The 25,595-nt window shown below is 40.1% G+C and overlaps 1 protein-coding gene across 1 annotated transcript in view; it reads right to left on the bottom strand.

Moving 5' to 3' along the window:
• The window catches only part of LOC307121437 (sucrase-isomaltase, intestinal-like), a 53,146-nt gene that overhangs the window by 19,145 nt on the left and 8,406 nt on the right, over positions 1–25,595 (bottom strand). The window contains exons 12-47 of the mRNA XM_079809026.1: positions 25,461–25,577; positions 25,166–25,279; positions 24,134–24,218; positions 23,919–24,036; positions 23,294–23,465; positions 22,348–22,464; positions 20,160–20,314; positions 18,688–18,772; positions 17,748–17,804; positions 17,405–17,529; positions 16,925–17,013; positions 16,438–16,487; positions 16,126–16,299; positions 12,983–13,132; positions 12,670–12,873; positions 12,338–12,492; positions 11,966–12,134; positions 10,245–10,341; positions 9,941–10,053; positions 9,644–9,769; positions 9,363–9,494; positions 9,062–9,181; positions 8,501–8,563; positions 7,989–8,105; positions 7,568–7,658; positions 6,290–6,428; positions 6,061–6,194; positions 5,910–5,944; positions 5,611–5,727; positions 5,225–5,373; positions 4,855–4,939; positions 4,652–4,708; positions 4,437–4,561; positions 3,401–3,489; positions 3,029–3,078; positions 1,288–1,449 (exon numbers count right to left, since the gene is read on the bottom strand). Of these exons, the coding sequence (XP_079665152.1) occupies positions 1,288–1,449; positions 3,029–3,078; positions 3,401–3,489; positions 4,437–4,561; positions 4,652–4,708; positions 4,855–4,939; positions 5,225–5,373; positions 5,611–5,727; positions 5,910–5,944; positions 6,061–6,194; positions 6,290–6,428; positions 7,568–7,658; positions 7,989–8,105; positions 8,501–8,563; positions 9,062–9,181; positions 9,363–9,494; positions 9,644–9,769; positions 9,941–10,053; positions 10,245–10,341; positions 11,966–12,134; positions 12,338–12,492; positions 12,670–12,873; positions 12,983–13,132; positions 16,126–16,299; positions 16,438–16,487; positions 16,925–17,013; positions 17,405–17,529; positions 17,748–17,804; positions 18,688–18,772; positions 20,160–20,314; positions 22,348–22,464; positions 23,294–23,465; positions 23,919–24,036; positions 24,134–24,218; positions 25,166–25,279; positions 25,461–25,577 (4,137 nt within the window). The remainder of the gene's footprint in view (positions 1–1,287; positions 1,450–3,028; positions 3,079–3,400; positions 3,490–4,436; positions 4,562–4,651; positions 4,709–4,854; positions 4,940–5,224; positions 5,374–5,610; positions 5,728–5,909; positions 5,945–6,060; positions 6,195–6,289; positions 6,429–7,567; positions 7,659–7,988; positions 8,106–8,500; positions 8,564–9,061; positions 9,182–9,362; positions 9,495–9,643; positions 9,770–9,940; positions 10,054–10,244; positions 10,342–11,965; positions 12,135–12,337; positions 12,493–12,669; positions 12,874–12,982; positions 13,133–16,125; positions 16,300–16,437; positions 16,488–16,924; positions 17,014–17,404; positions 17,530–17,747; positions 17,805–18,687; positions 18,773–20,159; positions 20,315–22,347; positions 22,465–23,293; positions 23,466–23,918; positions 24,037–24,133; positions 24,219–25,165; positions 25,280–25,460; positions 25,578–25,595) is intronic.

The raw sequence follows: 25,595 nt of genomic DNA, 5'->3' as shown, positions 1-25,595 counted from the left end.
AGTTTTTTTATATATATATATTTTATATATCTTTCAGGGGTGCTAATAAACTGTAAACTTTGTATCTGCAAAACAACTGATAAACTGTGAGCTCTCCCTTTCACTACCCGTAAACTATAATACCCATCAAAATAGAAGTCCCTCCTTAGTAAGACAGATAATGCAGAATGTAAACATTTCTAAACTCACAGAAATATCAAAAATTGATACAAAAACAAATTAGAAGATAAATCACAAAGTCTGTGACACAGAAGGACCACCTCTCGTCGAGGAGCATTCAAGTGGGACTTAAATATGCCATGGAGGGATATATAAAAGAATTTAAAATAAATATGGTGGGAGATTAATTTGGAAGCGAGGGTTTACAGCTCACAATGCAAGCGGGAGAAACCTCATATCAGCAGCCATATCACCCTGTAGCCAAAAACTGGTTTCCCACTGAAGCTAAACAGGGCTGAGTCTGGTCAGTACCTGGATGGGAGACCAATTTGGGGAAACTAGGATGCTGCTGGTAGAGGTGTTAGTGAGGCCAGCAGGGGGTGCTCACCCTGTGGTCTGTGTGGGTCCTAACACCCCAGTGTAGTGATGGGGACACAATACTGTAACAAGCACAGTCCTTCGGATGAGACGTTAAACCGAGGTCCTGACTCTCCTTGGTCATAAAAAATCCCAGAGTAGGGGTGTAACCCCGGCATCCTGGCCAAATTTGCCCATTGGCCCCTGTCCATCATGGCCTCCTAATCATCCCCATATATATATATATATATATATATACGATTGGCTTCATCACTCCTCTCCTCTCCACCAATCAGCTGGTGTGTGGCATCCGTCGCATCATCCAGGTGGTGCTGCACATTGGTGGTGGTTGAGGAGATTCCCCCCTTCTATGTAATGCGCTTTGAGTGCCTAGAAAAGTTCTATATAAATGTAACAAATTATTGTTATTATGTTACGGACGTAACGATCACAGATGACAATATCCATGATCAACACTGTTCATGTAACACAGGGTGATATTAAATTAATTTACATTTAACCAGTTTAATATGGAGAGGCACTGAAATGTAGACCTTCGTTTATGTGTTTTTGACCTACACTGTTACATGACGTGAGAACAGTTAGTTAATTCGGTTTGTATGTTAGCAGGGACTCACTAACTTTAATTGTAACTTAATGAGAGTTTGACAACCAGAAAATCCTTTCAGGACAACTCCCAGTGCAACTGATACTCAACTTCCATTGGCTCATCTGCGTTCGAGGAGTTGGTATTTGCATGAAGCATCTCACCTCAGCGTTATATGTGAATATCAGGTCGGCGTCAGGCTGTCCAATCACGCTCATGGTAACACGAGTGACGGGCGCTGTTACACCCCACACCTTCACCAGACCCAGGGTCAACCTGTCTGCCTCGGCCAGACCGTCTGTGGGAACCTTGCTGGTCAGAACACCCTACAAATACAGTATAAACACACAGAACAGCTGTTACACACATATAAACACACACATAAACTAGTGCTGTGCGGTATACCGGTTCATACCGAATACCGGTATTTATTTTTGTTATGATATGAATTTTGATTATACCGCAATACCGGTATATGTCATTTAAACAACGTTCGGAACGCGGTGCAGCGACACTGTTTGAGAGGGCTCCCGTTTACTGTTGCACTGTAGTGAAAACACAACTGAGATCACATCACAGCCTATGGCTGAATCCAAAATCCCCCCCTAAACTATTCACTATTCCCTACGTTAGTCCACTAATATCATTCACTTGAAAGAGTGAATTCGGACAACCGTTGTGTATACATCCGCTGTACACTCGGTATTTCGGTGTAATGTGAGATTGAGTGAGTGTACAATAACGTCCACTATTGTTTCGGACACCACTACAAATGGCTGTCCCCTCAAATAATGCCCTATTTGAGGTTATAGGGGGCGATTTCGGATTCAGTCCTTGATTACAGCGAATTCAAACAACACACAGCGCACGCAAGAGAGCGGTTTCTGCGCAGAGCGCTGTGATGAGATTAACAAGCTCACCACCTGGATCATATAGAACAGATATAGACCGGAGCGAGCGCGTTTAAGTTTTTTATGGACCTATTTCTTTATTCTAGTTCTCTAAACACGAACAAGTATGCGCACATATTTCATCACGTCTTCTTCAAATGAAATGTATGCAAATGACACTGATACAACAGCCGTGCGTCTGATCACGACCGCAATGGATTATTATTCTGCTACACCAAAGACAATGATGTAAATTAATAGACTGACAATTCAAAGAAGAATGGGCAAAAAGTAACTGCTTTATTCTTTCTATGTTAAACTGACGTGTGTCATTTGTTCAGAGACTGTAGTGCTCTTAAATGTACTGAAAATATCCTTAGACCTTTTAAATTTTCTTCCGTGTTTCTTCCTCGTTTTGGCAGTTTGTTGTTATATAGGGTTCGATTTTTAAAAAGCTTATGGTGCCCTCAACTATTTTTTAATCATATTTTAATATTCATGTGTCTGTAATGAGTGTGTTTATTGGTTGTTGTCTCCCCACAGCATCATTTTGTGGGATTTGCAAACCTGTATTAATTCTAGTGTGGAGTTTTTCTACAATATTCACTCGTCATGACAGTAAAACAGGGCATTCTAGTCAATCTACTGCAGTATTTCCTCTCTCAATTAGTAGAAAATGTGGTTAACACGTCATGCATGGGGGGGGGGAATACTTTCATATGATATACCGCGAAACCGATATAATTTAGAAAAATACAGGGATATACATTTTTGGTCTAGCACTAACATAAACACACACAACAGCTGTTACACACACAGCACAGCTGTTACACACACCTAAACACACATAAACACACAGCACAGCGGTTACACACATGCATATTTATAGTCTGAGGCTGAGCAAACATGCTAAACGGAGAGACAATCTTGGATTCCCTGTTGGATTTAATGAGCACAATCCAAATAAATATGAAAGAACTGCACACACAGCTTTCTTCAAAACATATGAACGTACCGAAGACGCAGTGAAAGTTGTCAAGAGGAAACGCTTATTCTGAACTGTATCTGTAAGGAGAGAAAAAAAGATTAAGACAGGAAAGGACAAAAAAACCTGTAATAAAATCGAATAACTCTGATTTTAGAATGATCTACATAAAAAATATACACAAACTAATATTTATTGTCTGTAATGATGATGAGACCTTACATTAAATTATGTTGTTAATTATGTTAGTAATAAATACAACAAAATACAAAACTCCAAATTTGAAATATTGTAACTATTGTAAACTAATACATTTTTACATGTATATATGGCTTTTCTGATGTGAAAACATTAAATTCCTCACAATTCCCATCCCTACACACACACACAAATATAACTTACCAATCCCCTCTCCATCATCCCAGAACAAGGATCCATGAGCTGAACCTCCATCATCAAGAGCAACAAGGAGACCCAGAGGATTCAGACGACTACAAGAAGAAAAACATGAAACAAAATAATGAACCTTACATTAGTGTTGTGACATCAAGGAATAAACATATCAACACATACATTTACACAAAGTGCCCTATTATGATATTTTAAAGGCTCATAATGTTGTTTGGTGTCTCCTACAATAGGTTCACATGCATCCAAGGTCATAAAACACTTGTAATAATCCTCTCATAATATCCACTGCAGCATCAGCTCTTTTCTCTCAGTGTCTGAAATGCTTCAGTCAATGATTCAGTCTCTCTAAACCCCGCCTCTCTGAGAGCTGCTCTGCTCTGATTGGCCAGATGGCCCAGTCTGCTGTGATTGGTCAGAAAGCAAATGCTCATTATCATCTCTGAATCTCAGCTCTTGACACACAGTGATATGAACAGTAACGATGGCGTGGGTTTTACAGTATCAATCTCAGCAGAAAACAGCGTCTTCTCCACATGAACGACACCAACCAAACTCTTCCAGTCTCAGATACAGCTACAGTGTTTGAGGGCGGGGCTAAGAGAAGGCCTTCAGCCAATGAAGAACATAGGGTGCCATTACGCAAATGAGTTACAAACCTGCATAGGTTCAGCAGGAAGTGAGTTCATTTAGGAGACAAAAACTCAATTCATCTACACTTTGATCTTTAAACTTCGCAGAGCTTTTACAGTCACAAACAGCTTTATAACACACTGCAAGAAAGGGAATATCTTAATATCTTAAAAGCCTAATAGGGACCTGTTAATACTTATTCAGTGATCAGAAACTTGGTCAACTGGATAAACATCTTGATGAACTCTTAAAGACACAGAGAGAGAGTGGAATATGGACATATAAATGAAAATAGACTGTTTGTGGAGCAAGAACACTTTTGAAAGTGGACAGAAATCCAATGCAACTCTAGAGAAATGTCAGAAGTCTTAATAAAGATGGCGGGCAGCTTCTTGACCTGTAGTGTGTGTTGTTCTCTGCTTTCTGCCAGGGCAGAATGTGTCCTCCTCTCACGTGCAGGTTAATTTTCCATAATGGTGTATCCATATCCACAAACTGTCCCCGCACCCCAACAGCTTCACCCTGGTGGATCAATCATAAACCAGCAGATGAGAGAAGCCAATATACAGAGGACAAAGTATCGCAGAGTTTGCTTGCTGATAAAATGCTTACCGTGTGGTAATCGTACCAGCGGGCATTTGGCACGTAGCCCCTGATCACAGTAACGCCCTTCACAAAATACAACCAATGAAAAATGAACAAACAACAACACAAATAACACATGTGGGTTAGTTCAGGGTTATAACCTCAAAACAGACTACTGGAGTTATATTTGTGGGTGTGTGCGTGTGTGTGTGTGTGTGTGTGTACAGTACCGGGTCCAGAGCAGGTGTGATCAGAAGAGCGGGACCCCAGAGGAACTGCCTGTCGATCTTCCATGTGTTTTCATCTGTGACAAACCTGCAATACAGAACATGATCTCGTCAACACTGGAGATGTGATTGAAACGAGAGGATGAACTGAAAATAGTGTCAGACAGAAAAGACGTGTGTGATGAAGATACTGTATATTTGGAGGGAAAGAGACGAACACAAGATGAATGAAAGTCTTAAAGGGACAGTGGAAGTTCTGTCATCATTTCCTCTCATTCACTTCTACTGCGTGGAAGAAGATAACTGTATCATCAGCGTTCCGCTGAACATCTGGTGATGTTCATATGCGGCTGAACTCTTGAGAAACACTCACTCGTGCAGCAGGGGTCTGACCACAGTGTTTCCGTGAGCGTGAGCTTCATACATCAGTGTGTACAGATACGGCAGGAGGGTGTAGCGAATATTCAGCACATCACGAGACACAGCGGCAAACTCCGCTCCCCAGGCCACGGGATCCTGCCTCTGTCAAAGAGCAGATCATCAGCATTCAGCACTTCTGGAGAAAACGTCAACGGATTCTCACGCCAGCTTCTTCAGCACAGTGAAGGATCTCAAAATCTCCATTTTTAGATCCAAAAAATATTATAATATGATGAAAACCATGAGAGCTTTTAAAAGGGAAAATAGCACAATACATTCATACAATGGTTCAGAAATCCTCAATCCGTCCATAAACTGGTGCTGTGTGTGTATTCTTACTGGCATATTTATAGTGTTGTGGTTTCTGGAGAACGGGTAGAAAGCTCCGAGCTGCATCCAACGCAGGCACATCTCGTATTCGGCAGGGTTAAAGAAGCCACAGATATCAGCGCCGGTCTGGAACACAAGAGGCATAGAGATATACACAAATATAGATCTCTGTAAAAACATTCATTAATCAACTCTGGAGTCAGTGTAGCGGCGGCATGCTTGTGTAACACACCCAACTGAGCTACATACATTATTTGATAGGAAATAAAGCACAAGTGAAGAATCAATAGGACGAGAGAGGCACTTACATAAGGGATGCCAAATATGCTGAACTCCATCATGCCTGAAAAACAGAAAGAGAGTGAGAGTTTGGTTTTGATGTATAGAGATAATCAGTTCATACACTGAACTGTACAGCAGATACCAAGAAGCACCAAATCATAAGCAGCATCATCACACCTATGATGGACTTCAGAAGCTGGTTCCAGCTGGAGTAGTTGTCTCCCAGCCAATGTCCTGCCCAGCGACCACTAGACGGGTATGTAGAACGGGTAATTACCACACCTCTCTTTCCAGTGGTACTAAGCAAAGCACTGTGAAATACACAAACACACACAGCAATCAAAACTCGTTCCAAAACAACCAAGAAATAAATACAGCAGTGAACATTGAGGAACAAGAAACTCACTCATAAGTGGGTTTGGTGTGAGACCAGCCGTACAAGTTGTGGACATCGTAATGCTTGACGCGTGTGCCATCAGCGAGGATCTGCTCGCTGTTCATGCACATAGTCTTATGGTTCAGACCTCTGTGCATGGACTCCAGTGCTGGGACAAGATCACACACATACAGAGGGCAGATTCATTTTGGGCATCTACAGGTTTAAATGTTAGGGCTGCCCGCTTAATAGTCCACTAAATGTTAGTCGACGAGAAGAGGCTTATTCGACCAAAAGTCACACAGTCTGTGACGGAAAAAAGATGATTAACGGTGGGTTATTTAATTACCTCGAGGTAATTACAGTACATCAGGCAGGAAATCCAAATCTTCGCCTATCATCCATCAACTTCAAATATGGCTTATCATTTGAAACATGTAAGTAGCAACTTTACATAACTCTGACGTTAACCTAGATAAATGTGCGCTAGTATTAGCTCGCTTTACTGAACGACATGGAAGTGCCGGCGCGATCCCTTGCATTTTTTTTCCTGATAACAGCGGAAACGACTCAAAATACAAAAATGACAAATGTTTTGGTGATACAGATAAGAGCCATTCATACAGATAATACACCATTCCAAACTGTTTTATTTGTGTAAAATCACAATACCAAGAAAAAATTGTGCCTTTGTAAAATGAAGAAAACAACAGGATGCGCTTTCTGCCGTCTCGGTCTCTGTGAACTTATTTTTGCAGCGCATCACAAAAAGGAACCAAAACTCATATTCATACTTTATACTTGCCTCACAGACATGAAAAAAATATATCCATAGAAAGCTTGAAATGTCTACTTTTACAAAATCAAAAACAAATACTCTCTGCTTATGTAATCCGTATGAAAGGTGCATTTCTCTATAAAGGCGCGTTCACTGTTGAGATGAAGAGTCAGCATCATCAACTTCATCTTTGCAGCCGACACTGACTCAGAAAACACTAGTTAATTCATAAACAATTAAAATAGCTTTTTTTTTCATAGTCATTCTTTTTGCCAGGGCTTTGCGTCAAGCTTTATGCGTGTGCTTGAGTGTGGAAAAGGCTATATATTAAAGGCTCATTATGGTTTAGTTCATATTTAAGTAATTCAATTAGTATAAACATGTGATTAGTCGACTAATGGCTTAACTGAACGACTACCGGTCGACTAGAAGAATCTTTAGTCGGAGGCAGTGCTAGTAACTGATGATCATGGTGTTGTAAAATCTCTGTAGCCATGGACACAAGGCAGGATGCGCTCATAAGAACTTACGGGGCATGTATGGAGGATTTTCCAGAGTTTGATCCCCTAGACACTTCTCTCCAGTGGTGCCATGCACGAAACTGGCCGGCTCATTCATGTCCTTCAGAAATCAGAATACAATGACAGTGTTATCATCCAATGAATCTAAACCAGAAAACAGTGATGATATGCAAATTAGCATAGAAATGGGGCGTGGCTATGCTAAACTTGACTTTGTCAAGCAAGATGTGTTCCTGAATCAACATCCTTGTTAAGATTTCAACAACATTCTTATGGCTCTATCGTTTTCCTCAATTTTAGAGGTCTTTAATTGTTATGGTTAGAGTTAGATGAGTTGTTTTAAGAGCAACAATGGCATGTAATGGCACAGATGTCCCCAAAGAACATCTCGTACAATTTTATTTCAAATGACAAAAAACAAAGCACTCACGATCCAAAGTCCATCAAACTTCATGACGTTGTTGTAATAGTCTTTAATCTGCTCTCCCCACCACTCTGCTGTACTGTTCTTGAAGAAATCAGGGAACGCCACAAAAGCTCGGAATAGCTGAAAGTTTAAATGAAAGAAACATTGGGTTTTAACAGTTGCTGCATGCTGATTGGATATTTGCTCATTTGTTTCAAACAGTAATGTTCTGATTCACTTCTTATCTGTTCTGATTGGCTGAGTTAGAGTTTGATTACTACAGCATAGTACTAGCATGTGCTCATTGGCTGATGGTGCGTCTTCTACATGCTGATTGGTTGATAGTATCTATGATGTCATACTCAACTCTCTTGACTGATTCTCAATTATAGCCCATTGTACTGATGATTTCAGTATGAATAGACTTGAATATGGGGGAACAAAAGAAAAGATTTCCTGTTCTCTGAGAGGTAGAGAGAAAGAAAGCGATATATCGAGAAATAAAATGAAACAGAACAAGAGATAGAGGCAGATACCTTTACTTGAGTATCCCAGTCCAGAGAATTGTCCACAGTGACATTGGGATAATCAGGCCACACCTGTGACAGACAGAAACAACAGCTACTTCAGGATCAATCCTGCTTTCAGTGCATGTCCACGTCATACTGTTGATGTCTGAAAACACCCGATGAACATGTTCTCTAATCAAAATGCTCCAAACTAATCAAAAAATCTCTACAACTAATGTGGCATTCCAGATGAAGTTTCACTGAACACTGAATTCTTCCACCATTGTTTGAAAATAAGCAACATAATTATGCTTCATTCATCATCAGATGAAACTTCTCACTTAAGTATGGGTTGGTTGATTTATTTGCCTTCCACAGGTTATTCCCAAGTTGGGAAAATTCCGATTTAGGACCCTGCAGTAAGCATTAGCAATGGATTTGATGAATTCAGAGCTGTTTTATGGCATCATTTGGTTTGTTTCACTATAAAACATAAATCCTGTTTGTAAAAAGTATGGAACAAAACTGAGGTATGGACTTAGAATACATCACTGTATGTTCCTCTTCCTCTTTGCGTTTTTGTCCTACCTTTCCCCACACGATGTCATCACTGAGCTCACGAGGCCATTTGATGAAAACATCTTTTTCAATCCCGCTATCAAACGCAGGGTAGGAGCCTTTAGTCTCATTGGCTGCTATAGCCGGGTCCTGAAGCACAAATAACAAATAAAGCATGTCGTTTTGCTACAGAATACATTTGACTGCATGTTTCTGGCCATACTGATGTCAGACTACATTCATCTATATTTATAAGCTGTTCTCATTACAACATCCGTTACCATTTTATGGAAACAACTTAGTTTTTCCAGTAATTGAGAATTGTTGGTACCAAAATGAAGATGAAGCGCATCCCCTCGGCCCTCATGCGGTCCACCAGAGCAGGCAGTCCCTTGAAGTTCACTTTGTCCAGAGTAAAGTCCATCTGCCTCTCCATGTAGTCAATGTCTGCATACTGAACATCCTTTGAGGGATCAGAGGTCAAATATTAGGATCATTGAACTTAATGACCAGTGTAAGTTCTGAAGGCCGGGGAGAGTTCATTCATCATGTGTTTATTGTTGCGTTCAGGGGCAGACCGACAGACACACAATAAAAGATGAGAGCACTTACATAAGGAATTTTAGCAGCTTTCATGCCGTTGTAAAGATCTGCGATCTCCGCATCATTGGCGTAGCCGTAGCGACAAAGCTGGAATCCAAGCGACCAATAGGCTGGAAGAACCGGTCGGCCAATCATCTGTCAAACAAAACGCACAAAACGAGAGAAATATTTGACATTTTATATATTTTAGAACATAAATATTCAAGTGGCTAAAGAGAACTGAATGGCCCCTTCTGTATGCATGTGAGTTTTCCAATGTTATTTTGTGTGTGTGCTTAGATTGAGTACACACACACACACACACACCTCAGTGTACTGCTGAACCACAGCTTCTGGAGTGGGTCCCATCACCATGTAGAAGTCCAGGATCCCACCGATGGTGCGGTAGGTCAGAGCTGGAGTCGGCAGGATGGTCACATCTAAGAGCAAAACAAGCAAAACAGAAAAGGATGTTTGGAAAACATCTTCCCTTGACTCAGTGTCGCCTCAGCTCACAGAGAGATTAAACCCTGGTTTTAGATGTATTTAGGTTGGTCTTAGAGCCTTCAGCACAGGATGTGGCCGGCGGGTCCGAGTGAGACACACATGTTTAGTGTGTGTTTGAACTCACCCATGGCATTGCTGTTGAGCAGGAGGACGCCGTGAGCGTTTCTTGATTTCTCCAGACCCATGTAGAAGGGATGGACTCCATAACTGTTCAATTTAAACTACAGATGGAAAGAAAGAGATCAGAGTTTCTCAGTTGTCCTCAGTGTTAAACATACAATGAAGTGTTACTGAGATATTTTATTTGAAGTTAATATTGTGTTATATTCAGTGGTTAAATTGGGATTTATTATGTGGTGGGGCTCTCCCTAGGGGGGTCCGGGGGTATGCTCCCCCGATAATTTTTTTGGAAAAATAAATAATTAAATGGCACTTTCTGGAGAGTTTTGTGCAAAGAAATGGAGAAATTGAGTCTTACATGATATGTGAAAAACTGCAAGGTTAAGAGCATAGCCTATACAACAGGTATTAGGACATTTAGCATTTACATTACTGTCATCACTTGATTACACATTGTATTACCTTGTTATGATATAGTTACCCATAAAATGTGCCAAACATAATGTGCCACATGAAGAGACAGTGCAGCATATGACAGTAGCAACAGCTGAAGATTTGGGTCTGTGGTGACCAGGTCACCTAGATGCACATGCGCGTGCGGTGCGCAATCATGGTCGACTGACAACAAGATTAAGCAGCTAAACACGAATGCGGCCGTGTTCCGATTGTTCTCATCTCAGCTCAGCCGAGACAAAATAGACATGCCATTTCAAAAATCTTTCATTTATTGTCAGACATATGTTTTCAAAAGCATCACATTCATCAAATTTTATGTGAGTTCACGAGTTCGTTTACCCATATACTCTTTAGCTGATAAGGCCTCCCGAATTTGCGTTTGTGAACGTTGCTAATTGAAAGATTAGATGGGTTCAATCCTCCCGAAATTATTTTTTGAACTTCACATACTTTCCAGTAGGCAACTTGACTGCAAACAGGCACATCAGGACACAAATGAGCAGGCTATGTGCTGGGGCTGAGCCCCGGAGAGCCCCGGCCCAATTTAACCACTGGTTATATTTTAGACACAATATTGTCAGTTTTTGCTCAATTTTACAAACAAACATATATTACTTATAAAGCCAGAGCAGAAGTGTTGTGCATCTCTGAGAATCACACAGCAGTGTTTCCTTTCTGAATGAATTCGTGTTTTGAACAAATCAATCAATGATTCAATGATTCGTTCATAAGAGAGCCATTTACTACATTCCTGAATTAATCAGCATCAATCGAATGAATGAATAACTCACTGAATAGGACATTTACCACCACCCACTGGCAGTTATATGTATAAATAGCATTTTAGCTGAATTTAGCCTCATTAGCATCATTACTGCAGTCTTCAGTGTCACATGATGCTTCAGAAATCATTCTAATATGCTTATCAAGAAACATATCTTATTTATATTAATGCTGAAAATAATTGTATATATCAGATATTTTTTTGGAAATTCTTTTTTTTTTCAGGACTCGCCAAAAACAGGTCATTACCAAATAAAAAAGTATACCAGACATAACTGATAAAGTTAAAATGCAACAAAACTTAATGGCCCTAAAATAGGCTTAATTTATACTTTCATCAACTATATATACAGTATATGTTTGTTTTTGATGTTTGAGGTGACAGTCACAGTGATTCTGCTCTGATTGGTCAGACTCGACACTAGTGCCAGCTGTAACGTGATGTGATGACTCTTATAAACCATCAGCACTGGCTCTGACACTCACCCCTGGAGGCTGGTCTTTGGCAAACAGGCCGTATGTGTGATAGTTGAGGTCATGATTGTAGCTGGGGTGCTCCGTTTCACCAAAACCATAGACATAGTTTGAGGGGAGGCGTGTGGAGATCTGAAGGAGCTGATCGGAGAATATGAGCCCTGGCACCGCAGAGTCCCATCTGGAGAGAAAGAGATTTAACCCAACATCGAGAACACTGAAAAATAACTTTCTTTCTTTAAGAAGGCAAACGGTGCTTTTATAGTCTTCTCAGAAAACCCTAAAAGTGCACCATAGTGAAAACTACAGTAACACTACCACATGTTTGCCAGAAGAAGCTCTCTGGACTGCATGTTATCATTGTAACTGAGGTGTATTACTCACATGATTTCTTCTGAGCCCTTTCTGATGACTTGGATCCCGAATGGCTTGTGCTGGATCTGAACCCTGTACAGTCGGTTGTTTTCCTCTGTCTCTGGTGTGGCCGGGAGCTCGAGGGGAACGGGGACCTCGTAGCGAGCGTTGGCTGGGTCAAAGATCTAGATCAACAAGGGTTACTTTCTTAATTCCTAATTCTTAAAAAAGCTCAGCAATAGAGCATGGCGCTAGTAATGCCAAGAGAACGTATTACCAAAGCATAACTTAAATGCAACGTAAGTCGCATAAATGGTATATTTCATTGTCTTTGTCTTAATCCTGCATTTAGAGAAGTGTACCTTCCAGCGCAGGCTTTTTCCACTCAGGTATGTGATTTCCACACGGAGTTTGCTGATGTCTCGAGATTGAGAGCGTTGGCTTGGGAAAACGGTATTGCGCTCTATATCTACAACAATGCCGCTCGCTGTTTCAACCATGTTGCTGGTAACGTAGCCGTGGTTCTGGGCGTAATAACACCAGGGCTCGTTGGGAATATCTGAAGGCTATAAATGCATTGAATCATGTTAGCACAGTAACAGGAAAGACACAATTCAGATTAAACGGTGTCTTTGAAAACACAGAGTTGATTATTGAATCTCTTCTCTCTCTGACCTCCCAGACACAGCCGCGAGCTTCACATTTGGCCTGATCAGAACCCGCTTCAGGGTGACAGTCGAAGTGCCTGGAGTTTGGGTATTTGGCCTCCCAGTTGATGGTGTAGTCCTTCCCCAGTTCCAGCTCCAGATTTCTCAGATACATCACCTAGCAGATCAGATATATGTCACGCAAAAGACAGCCGGTGTATTCACACCAGTATCCTATCCTCTAGATAAAGGATGTGAATAAAACCTTGGCTTTTCATCACCAGAAGAATGGCATCTACGCTAATGATAGTCTCTCTGTTTATCCCGAGGTTTACTGCAGTCATCCTGATCCGGGCCGTATCCAGATCAGATGGTGGACCTGCGCCCTGACATGACCAACGCATGACCCTGAAGTGTCTGCAGAGACCGTGTCAATTAGGCTGTGTTCACACTGCAGGGCTTAATGCTCAATTCCGATTTTTTGAAAAAATTCGATTTTTTTGCAAGGCCATTCACATTTCCAATTAAATGCGACCTTTTGTGATCTCCTGTGTGAACGTGAAATGACCCAGAAGTGACCCGCATGCGCAGAAGAGTACTCAACGGTCAACGACGTCACTTGTTGTTTACGGAAGTAGCCAAATATGGGTGTAAACATTGGAGTTCGTTTAGCTTTATTAAAGTTATTTTCGCAACGGAGCCAGCACCATTACAACCTTCTCATGTTAAAAAGAAAATTAAAAAAGAGGAGGAGAGCAAGGTTTTTGGCCATGGCGTTTTGTGGAGCAGTGGTAGCAACGTCGGTACAGAGAAACGTGTGTGTGCGGAGTCGCAGCCAGGAGTGGTGGGATACTGATGTGAGTGGCTTTACTGATACCGAATTCGTCAGTAACTTCAGAATGACCAGATCCACCTTCAATTATGTTTGCGAGCGCCTTCAACTAACTTTGTCACGGGAAGAGACACGTCTGCGGCGGCCCATAACAGTGCAGAAACGCGTTGGAGTTGGAGTGTTTTGGCTAGCAACAGGTGCGTACTTCTTCTTTTATTGGCGGTTAGCAACTATTTCTTGTGCATTACCGCCACCACTGGACTGGAGTAAGGAACGGGAGTTACAATGATGACGTTTGTCGCGTATCAACGACGTGCGGGTCGGATACATGTGACCTGGCAGTTCAGACTGAAGACGCATTTCAAAAGATCGGATATGTATCGGATTTGGACCACATACCCAAGTGGCCTGGGTCGCATTTGAAAAGATCGGATCTGTGTCGTTCAGACTGTCATGAAAAGATCAGATACAGGTCGCATAAGGGCAAAAAAATCGGAATTGGGTCGTTTCAGCCTACAGTGTGAACGCAGCCTTAGCCTCCCCCTGAAACTGCCTCATCGACACGGCATCCTCAATAAACCCGTCTCCGGCGTAATGACTCTGATTGTTAGAATTTTTCAATTTAATAATTGTTAAATCGATATGTCATCCTCAATAAACCCGTCTCCGGCGTGATGACTCCGATTGTTCGAATATTGCACTTTAATAATTATTTAATCAACACATCATCCTCAATAAACCCGTCGCTGGCGTGTTGCCTCTGATCTTTCGAATGTTCCGATCTATTATGACCTCCTGTAAAGTTGCCAGAATAATAATCATACGCTGTTTGTTAATTGGCCAGAGGAGAACTGGCACCCCGACTGAGCCTGGTTTCTCCCAAGGTTTATTTTTCTCCATTAGGTCACCTGATGGGGTTTTGGTTTCCTTTCCACTGTTGCCTCTGGCTTGGCTTGCTCACTTGGGAAAACTAAAATGTTCTTAATTTTTTCAACTAAATATCCAAATAAATCTAATTATTAAACCAAATTAACCATATAAACTAAATTACTGATCTACTGCCCACACTGTTACTGTATGATAATTGAAATGAACTGATGACATCACCGTTTTCTCCAGAATGGCTATACAGCTGAATAAAATTCTGTTTCATTCTGTTAAAGAGTTGATTCTCATGCTAAACATGGCTAAAATTTCAAATAATTAGTTGGACGTATGACGAATGTGCCAAATACACTCCTTCAGGGTTCAAACAAGTTTCGGAAAGTTTTTTCGAGTATGGCCCTGTATGATGTCATAAATACACACACAAACAAACCAGAGCGAGAGCAAGAGTGCGACCATCAACAAGCTTTGTTTGGGTTGCGGGAGCCATCGGCGGCGCTGACATTGTGTTTTTAGACCATGAAATCAACAATGTCACTAAAAAAGTGTTTCTGGTGTGAGGCAAAGATCACCTTGTTAAGCTTCACAAATAACCCAGCGTTAAGGGAACAGTGGATGCAGTTTGAGTTTCCAGAGTTCTGCAAGTGTGTGTGTTTGCTCCCGGTCATGAGTGGAAACCGCAGGCGGTGAGTGAAACTGCATCAAATGTGTGTGTTTTGTTGGCAATAGGTGTGTAAGTGAATATAATGAGATAAAAACCAACGTATAGTGAATTGAAAGTTATCCAGGAATAATGCCATGATTATTGTGTGTGTGTGTGTGTGTGTGTGTGTGTACGTGTGTGTGTGTTGTTGACAATCGCCATCTTAGTGCATATAATGTGAACCACACCAATGAATAGTGAACCGAAAGTTATCCAGGGATAGTGCCATGTATTGTGTGTGTGTGTGTGTGTATGTGTGTGTGAGCGTCCGCCCACTCCACGCCTCCACGAGTTCAGCTGTTTTCAGAAAGAATCGGTACAGTGTATCTGTCTTTTATAAATATGATAAAGCCAGAGACTCTTGGGAGATATGAAGGATCAACACTACTCTATACATACTCAAGATTAACATGAGATTAGCAGAAACTGTGTGTGTTATGTACCATTTAATGTCATTAATAATAATATGATTCACACAGTATCTGTTCATTCTGTTATTCTAGCTACATTTTATATCATGCAATATTATTTGAAGATGCAATAACATCCTCCAATGTGATGTTAATGTGAACATTATATAAAAATGGACCCTATTTACTTTATATTCCTGGTCTCAATGTGCATTATACCTATTTCTGTAGGGTGTGGAATATCCTATTTCAACCAAAATCAGTAAAATAGGTCAGTAACACAGTTTCATATTGACTTTGGTGGTGAATATGAAACCCTTTTGTGTCAAAACTATGGTTACCTTCTTGCTGGAATCGTAGTGAAGCTGGGACTCGGACAGAGGGTCAGTGGTGTTGCCGTCCGACACGAGCACAGAGGCGGGAGCCGCGCTCACTCCCATCACTGTGATGTTCTCAAACTTCAAGCTGTTCGGATCCGTGTAGCCATTATGAGCAGCATGCATTGTCAAGACATCCTGATCCAGCAGAAAAAAAATATATATCTGATATTACTACAGATTACTGTAATAGATATTTAAATGTTGCTTGTTGGACATACAATGTAATGCCATCTAAAATCAAACAAACAGAAATGTGCCATTAGGATGACGTACATTAGCCACGGAAAACTGGTACCGAATATGGGAGCCGGATGAAACCGTATCTAAGAAAAAGAGAAACAAATCAACTTTACATCAGTCACACAAGTGTTATCTGTTTTTTTGGGGTAGATATAAAAATTTAGATTCTATAATATGGCTCATTAATAAGGATGAACTGTGAATTGTGTGTTTACTGTATAAATTGATATCGGTCATGGGGTATAATTACAGCTGTTCTTCCAAAGTAAAAATATTTTAATGAAATATAAATACAAGGATCCATTTCTTAACATTTGCTAACTACATAAGTTAACATGAACTAACAATGCGAGATACTTCTAATGCATTCATTAATCTTAGTTAATGTTCATTTCAACATTGACAAGTACATTATTAAAATCAAAAGTTGTATCAGTTAATATTAATGAACCTGAGCTAACAGGAACCAACAATGAAAAGTTGTACAACTTTTAATTAATAGCAAGTCCCTCCAAAATACCTCGAGATTCTCCGTCATCCCAAAAGAGCTCGCCTGACGCAGTCTTGTTGTCATCAAGTGCGATGATCAGTCCCAAGGGAAGACGCCGGCTGAGGAAACACAACTTTCTTCACACAAATGTACAACTTTTTGAACAGAAACTCAAGAGCAGGCAGAAAACGGACGCAAGTGTACAAAAACACACACTTCAAAATATTTGTCAGTTCTCAGTATCATATTAAACTCACTTTGCAATATTAACCATGTTATAGTGATGCTGGGAATCATGTTACGACTGCTCTGAATGGTTGTCATTCATATTCTATCATAATTCAAAGAAGACTATAATACAATCTCAACAAAACAGCAGACACTTTGTTTTATTGGGCATTAGATGTGTTTAGATGTAAAAGCGGATTGACTGGATTTAGTGACAGTGCATGGGTTAATATGAGCATTTTATTATATTTTTGGGGAAATCTACAGGTTTCCCATCATTACCTGTATGTAGTGGTGACGTCTGGTCTCTGTACAGGCAGAATGGCTCCGCCTCTCAGGTGTAAACCAAGTTTATCAGCGGGCAGGTTCAAGGAAACTTTGGCTTTGCGATCTGTAATCCTTACCTCCTATAAAACAAACCAAAAACTGCATTGTCAGGCAATCAATCAATCAATCAATCAATCAATCAATCAATCAATCAATCAATCAATCAATCAATCAATCAATCAATCAATCAATCAATCAATCAATCAATCAATCAATCAATCAATCAATCAATCAATCAATCAATCAATATATACAGTATGTATGCTGTTTGTTTTGTGGTGCAAGAGGATAGTCTTACCTTCTCAAAGTCATACCAGATGGCATCTGGGATATAGGCCTCCACATTTTCAACACCCTAAAACAAACAAACAGAAAATAGCTTTAACATAGCAACAGTGTGTGTGTGTGTGTGTGTGTGTGTGTGTGTGTGTGTGTGTGTGTGTGTGTGTGTGTGTGTGTGTGTGGGCATGTTTTTGTGAAATATCAGGACACAAATGTGTATAATGACATGGGTATGACATAGATATTACAAAAAGAGGATGAAATATGAGGACGTTCCCCATGTCCTCACTTTTCAAAATGCTTATAAATCATACAGAACAAGGTTTTTTTCACAGAAAGTAAACTGCACAGTCTCCTGTGAGGGCTAGGTTTAGGGGCAGGGGCAGTGTAAGGGGATAGAAAATACGGTTTGTACAGTATAAAAACCATTACGCCTATGGAATGTCCTCACATTTCACAAAAACAAACGTGTGTGTGTGTGTGTGTGTGTGTGTGTGTGTGTGTGTGCGTGTGGGCATGTTTTTGTGCAATATCAGGACACAAATGTGTATAATGACATGGGTATGACATAGGTATTACAAGGAGAGGGTGAAATATGAGGACGTTGCCCATGTTCCTCACTTTTCAAAAGGCTTATAAATCACAGAATGAGTTTTTTTTCACAGAAAGTAGACTGTGCAGTTTCCTGTGATGGGTAGGTTTAGGGGTAGGGGCAGTGTGTGTGTGTGTGTGTGTGTGTGTGTGTGTGATGGGTAGGTTTAGTGTAGGGGGATAGAAAATACGGTTTGTAAGGTATATAAACCATTACGCCTATGGAATGTCCCCACATTTCACAAAAAACACCCTGTGTGTGTGTGTATGTGTGTGTGCGTGCTTGTGTGTGTGTGTGTGTGTGTGTGTGTGTGTGTGTGTGTGTGTGTGTGTGTGTGTGTGTGTGTGTGCGTTTGTTCACTCACAGGATCCAGCACAGGTGTGATGAGTAGATGTGCTCCCCACAGGAACTGCTTGTGCACTGCCCAGGTTTCACTGTCGGAATAGAACCTGCAGAGCGGGAAACACTTCTTACAAAGCAGATAGTGATGTTCTGGGATGATGCTTGGTTAATACAGTGTTGTAAACATGCCAAAAACATTATGGTGCACTGTAAATAATGATTAGATTAGATCATTAAAGGGTTAGTTGAAAATTACCCAATGATTAACTCACCCTCAAGTCATCCTAGGTGTATATGACAGAGGTATACAAACGCATATTATATTATAGTAAACATTATTTTATTTTATTTAACTTTACTTAAAGGGATGGCTCTTCCAAGCTTTATAATGGCAGTGAATGGCTATTTGTGTTTTGAAGTCCATAAAAGTGCGTCTATCCATCATAAAAGTGCATCTATACATCATAAAAGAACATCTATACATCATAAAAGTGCATCTATACATCATAAAAGTGCATCTATACATCATAAAAGTGCATCTATCTTCTGGCAGTAACCCCTGAAGCCGTGTGGATATCTTTTATGATGGATAGATGCACTGATAGATGCACTTTTATGATGGATAGGTGCACTTTTATGATGGATAGATGCACTTTTATGATGTCTGGATGCACTTCTATGGACTTCAAAACAGAAACAGCCATTCACTGCCATTATAAAGCTTGGAAGAGCCAGGATATTTTTTTAATATAACTGTATTCATCTGAAAGGAATCATATACACCTAGGATGACTTGAGGGAGAGTAAATTCCTTTTTGGGTGAACTATCCTTTTAAACTATTCAGGGGAGAAAAAAATAAGTTAAAGTAAAAAGTCTGCATTTATTTGATCAAAATAATACAGGTATTTAAAACAGCTGTTTTATATGTGAATATAGTAAAGTGTATTATTCCAGAATTTTCAGCATCATTACTCCAGTCTTCGGTGTCACATTTCTAAGTATCATTTGATGAATATAAACTTTAAAAAAAGAATAGCATTCATCTGAAATAGAAATCTTTAGTTTTTAATGTATTTCCTGTCACTTTTGATCAATTTAATGCATCTTTGCTGAAAAAAGTATGATTTTTGAGTCTTAAAGCTGGTGTCCGTAACTTTTTTTGTGTTCAAGATTTACAAAAAAATATATGATGAGAATGTACAACATGAATACATTTTCAAAACCGTGTTGTTGTCTTAACCTGAATCATTATGGTACACTTATAATAAGTGTTTATGTTGGGACTATTTCATAAACAGAGAGAAGTAGCTCTGACTCCAGCTTTAACTTTGAATGGTAGTGTATTTACCTAAAATAATCGAGTTAATAAAACTCAAAACCTATTGTGTTATTTTGTTTCTAAATTCTACACACACAGATATCTCATATAGAAATACACAAAGTTCCTAAACACAAAGAAACACTGGAACTGTTCCAGATGCTTCCACACTCACTCATGCATCATGGGACGCACTACAGTCTCTCCACTGACGTGGGCCCTGTAGAACAGAGTATAGAGGTACGGCAGGAGGCTGTAGCGGATCTTCAGGTAATGCCTGGAGCTGTTCATCAAGAGAGAGTCAGCACCGTATGATGCAGGGTCCTGGTCCTGTTAGAAAGGGACAGAAAACTAGTCAGGAAGAGCAAAGAGTGGATGCTGGAGCCGTGGAATGATTGCTCGCCGAATAAAAGCTCAAATCTAAATCATCTAATTTCATCAAGAATATAATTTTCCATTCATCCTCATTTGTAGCCTGGGAAAACCCAGACAACTTCCGGCAAATTTAGATTTGCTCTGCAAGTAGTCTGGCAAAGAGTCCATTCAAACCCATTTCTAAACCCCAGAAATCGAGGCACCAATCAGAAACGTTGGGGCGGGCTTTACACGATGACGACAGCGCAGCGACGTTGAAGCAGATTTGCAGCTGCTGTGGAGCATCACTCGTTCGAATCAGCTATCGCGTCTGTTTTAAGCGATTTAAACTTTTCCTTTTCGTTAAAACCCGAGCAAAGAGCAACACTCGAAGCCTTCATATCTAAAAAAGATGTTATCGCTGTTTTACCGACTGGATTCGGCAAAAGTCGTGTGGAAAAACGAATGGGTCTTAGCAAGAGTCCTCTGGTAGTGTTAATGTTTTACAAAATATAGTTTTAAGTCCTTTTCAGGAGTGAATGAAGTTGTTTAAAGCTCAAATCTGTGGTTTATTTATAAAGAGAGCGCCTTTTTTAAAATTTGATCTGCCGTTTTCGGAGTTGTGAGCTCCAGTGGTTCAGCGGCGCTCAAACGATTATTGAGCCCGTCGAGAGGCGCCTTTCCTCGGCCAGTCCTTCTGCCGTCTGCCGCTGGCTCTGATGTCTCTGTAGTGGTTAAACCGTCTCGTCTTGTGTAGATCTAACGGCTGATCTTTGCTCTCATTAATCTATAATTTGTTCCTAGACAGATCGTTTTATCTGAGGGCAAAGTGAAGTTTCATAACTTTATATTTTTAAGATATTAAACTTAACCGTTAGTCTCCTGGCGCTGACTTTGACTGAATTGCTTTATTTATTGTATAGCTTCTTATACCTTTTACTTATACTTGTATAATTGCTATTGATGATCACACATAAACTGACATTTAACAAAAAGAGACTGGGTTGTGTTTTGTGTCATATTTAATTTATTACAGTGATAATCATAGCCTATATTATGTGTGTGTGTTTTTTTTAATGTAAACGAAACGAGGCTGGGTTTTTTATATTTCGTTTTGTTATAAACATGCATTGAAGATAATATGCATTGCGTGCACTACATATACAAATATATACTGAGTGATGCTGTCAAGAGCATAGTAGGCGGACTAGTGTCCTCCCGTCCTCGGGAGTTCGTTCTCCGGAGTCAAACTTGGTAAGTCACGGACGCAAGTCAGAAGTTCGCGTACGAAATATGCCATAAAACACCACTGCCTCATTTCATAAAAAAATAAAAATTAAACATAATAATAATAGCCACACGAATGTGGTTCAGGCAACGCGTAGCTAGGCCTACATTGGTTATCTTATATATTTATAATAAAACGAAGTATAAAACACCCTGCCTCTTTTTGTTTACATTTTAAAAATAATATATTAAACATTAATATGTGGTTTAGGTAAGGTGACCAGATTTCTGAAATGGAAACCGGGGACATTTCCTATTTGAGAACACAAGTACAGACAAAAACGCATATTGATAAACGGCCAGTCAGATGTTTCTCCGTCGCTCTGCATACGTCATCTCCCTCATCGCTCTGATTGGTTTTAGGTCTATCCAATTGAGCCGAGAGGCATTTGAGCGTCGTCCGTTGGTGACGCCCCTTTGGAAATGATTTGTCTATGAAGCTTTGTCAGACCATAACTCAGTTACTACTGAGAATGGTCTGGTTTTAACCAGGCTACCTCATTTGCCCTCTCAAACTTTAACTCCGGAGGTCAGATTGCTTCTCTAACGCCAATCTCACAATAATGATTAGAGAAATAATAGAGTTTCAAGAGAGAGGACAAGAGAAATAATAGAGTTTCAAGAGAGAGGACACGTTTGTAATTCAGTGCACTGCCGTTGGGCCAGATACACATAGCACAGATGTTTAAAGACACTTTGGGTGTTTAAAGAGCCTTACATACTTTGAACCCTTGAGCGTTGTGGTTACGGCTGAAGGGGTAAAATGCGCCAACTTGCATCCAACGCCTGCAAAGCTCCTCCGACGAGTTGTCGAAGAACCCACAGATGTCTGCACCGATCTGCAGAAGAACATCATACGATTCAGGAAAAATTACTCTTCATTTTCTCACGTTTCTCCAAAAAAACTAGGCAATTAAATGGAGATTCCAGTGTTTTATATCTGAAAAAGACACCAGCAATCTGACAAATGCCTATATAGAGCATCAGACAAGATCAAAAATGTCTCAGAGTGTGCAGTTACAAGCATCAAATGAGAAGTAATTCTCTACCAAGACTTGACGAGTTGCCTCATTTGTGTTGATTTTTACATTTTATAAGCAAAAAATCGGATACTTACAGAGGTCAAAAGAGAGAATCTCCTGAGCTTTGAGACAAAGAAGATATTTTGAAGAATATGGGTAAGCGAACAGTTGATGGACCCCGTTGACTTCCATAGTCAATTGTCTGGTTTCCGACATTCTTCTAAATATCTTACGAAACTCATATAGGTTTGGAACAACTTGAGGGCGAGTACATGATGACAGAATTAAAATTTTTGGGTGAACTGTCCCTTTAAGTTGAGAGTTTTGCTGAAGTCTTGTTGTTTTTAGATGTTTCTCCTGAGAAAAAGACTCATGTTTTCTTCATAAGAGATATTAACAATGTTCACAGATTTGCAAAGTCTGTATTTGTGTCTAACATCTGAGAATATGATAAATTAATCAGCCAGTCAGCCAGTCAATGTTAACTTCAATTCAAGTCCAAATGCATTCTCATTCAACTTCTCATTGCATTTCATGGCAACTCAATTAAAACCAAATGCTTTCCATGTCTCTCAGTGGGGCTGTTCTGTTCTGAAGAAACTGGTGTCTACCATCAAATACCCATGTCTGGAGCCAAACCACTTACGTAAGGGATTCCAAAGAGGTTAAACTCCAGCATGCCGGGTATCGCCCACTTAATGTCATTCCAGGTGGCGGCATTGTCACCCAACCAATGCCCAGCGTACTTTCCCACTCCGGGGAAAGAAGAGCGGGTGAAAACCATGGAACGGTTCGTCCCAAACACTGCTCTCGATGCCCTGGAAGCAGAAGCAGAATATCAGAGAGGTATAGGGACCACTGGCACCACAATATAATGACATCAAGGAGGGTATATGAAAGACACAAAGTGAAGTAGGGTGGCCTAGGAAATCATAGAGATGACAAGTACAAAGACAGGAGTTAAGTTGAATGTGAGAGGGGGTGTAGAGGAACGAGAGTAGACATACATTAAGACTGACACCATCCTATGACCACCCAGACCATTTATGAAATGATTCACAAACATAATTCAGATATTGTCATGTGATTGTCATTGATTGTTGTGAAGTCACAAACATGAGCATATTAATATATGACTATCCACTGGTAAAAACAGCATTGTTGTGATGTTAATTTGTATTAATCATTCTGACAAGAGTAAAATGCCGCATCAGCCAATCATAACTATTTATGATTATTTGCATACAGAGTGTGGAAAAACCAGCACTTACTTCTCAGTGGCCAGGACCATAGAGTAGCCATACAGACTGTGGACATCATAGTGGTTCCCCCAGTTGTGTTTAGCATCCATACACAAGGTCTTACTGTACATCAGGTTATCAATGATACCTTTAGAGTCCATTGGAAATCAAGTGGACGGATGTTTACAGATGCTGAGGAAACGCTGATGTGAATAAATCTTGCTGTAGATGCATTTCAGACTCACGTGGGGTGAATGGAGGATTGTTGAGTTTGTTATCAGCGCAGCCTTTGATGCTTCCCTTTACGAAATTGGCCACCTCATTCATGTCCTTAGACAAAAAACAAAAACAGCGATTAGTTCAGCGCTCCTTAATTCAGGTAGCTATTGTTCTCGAGATTAAAGCAAAAACCTCTAAACATTTTCATGTCATGACGATGTCTTTGAAAATCAAACATGGAGATGAAAAACAAGGATTGTAGCTGCTTGCATTGCCAAATGCTAAACATTATTTTATTGCCTTGAATCATTAGATGTTACCTGTTACTCTTTAGATGAACAAACGTATTTAAGTTAACTTTAATTCGAGATAATTAGTGGATTTAACTTAAAAAGTTGAGTGTGATAGGTTGCTTTATTTTTTAAGCCAGCTCAACTTTTATTTTTTACAGTGGTGAGGTTTTAAAGCTAAAATGAAATAGCATTCATAACCATTTTACTTTCAGTGAGACAAATTGTAGAGTAGAACTTGACTTTTTCAATCAGGGATTGATTGATTGATTGATTGATTGATTGATTGATTGATTGATTGATTGATTGGTTGATTGGTTGATTGGTTGATTGATTGATTGATTGATTGATTGATTGTTTGATTGATTGATTGATTGATTGATTGATTGATTGATTGATTGGTTGATTGGTTGATTGATTGATTGATTGATTGATTGATTGATTGATTGATTGATTGATTGATTGATTGATTGATTGATTGGATGGCGTAAAATGTTTTTCTTCGACACGCTAACATCTTGATGCCAGATACCACAGCACACCTTCAGGAGTCTAGTTGGGTCCATGCCTCGACGGGTCAGGAGGACCAACACAATATTAGGTCATAATGTTATGCCTGATCAGTGTATATGTTATTGATTTGGAGACTCTGTAGGAAGTTGGAGATCGGAATCAGAACATCATGACCTTTTGTGACTTTTCCACCAAATTGTAATATGATCAGGTTCAATATTTGGTGACGGGTAATGATCTTTGCAGGTTACTTACAATCCAGAGAGCATCATGCTTGACTTCTTTGTGGAAACGTGAAATTTCATCAACCCACCAATCAATGCAAGACTGGTTAGTGTAGTCAGGAAACAGGGTTTCCCCTGGCCAGACCTGTGACACGTGAGAGAGGGAAGGAGAATCTGCTCAACTGTCATGGAAATAATGTCTTGAATGAATGAGTGGCCAACAACAATTACTAATACCAAACATCATGGAAATCATTTAAATCCAGTTCTCAATCCCAAACCCTACTAAGGATTAGCCAATCAGGATTATGTTTGGAGGATCTTACCTCTCCCAGTAGAGGTGTTACCCCGTCCGCTTCAGTGACCCAAGCTTTAGCTGCATGACCCCTGTCAAGAGCTTCATAAGGTCCGTTTATTTTTCGGCTGGTGGACACAGCAGGATCCTACCAAGAAGAAAATGA

Source organism: Gobio gobio, assembly GCF_949357685.1.
Source record: "Gobio gobio genome assembly, chromosome: 25".
Lineage (NCBI taxonomy): Eukaryota > Metazoa > Chordata > Actinopteri > Cypriniformes > Gobionidae > Gobio > Gobio gobio.
Note: the sequence above shows the minus strand (reverse complement) of the source record. Positions and strands in the feature narration are given on the sequence as shown.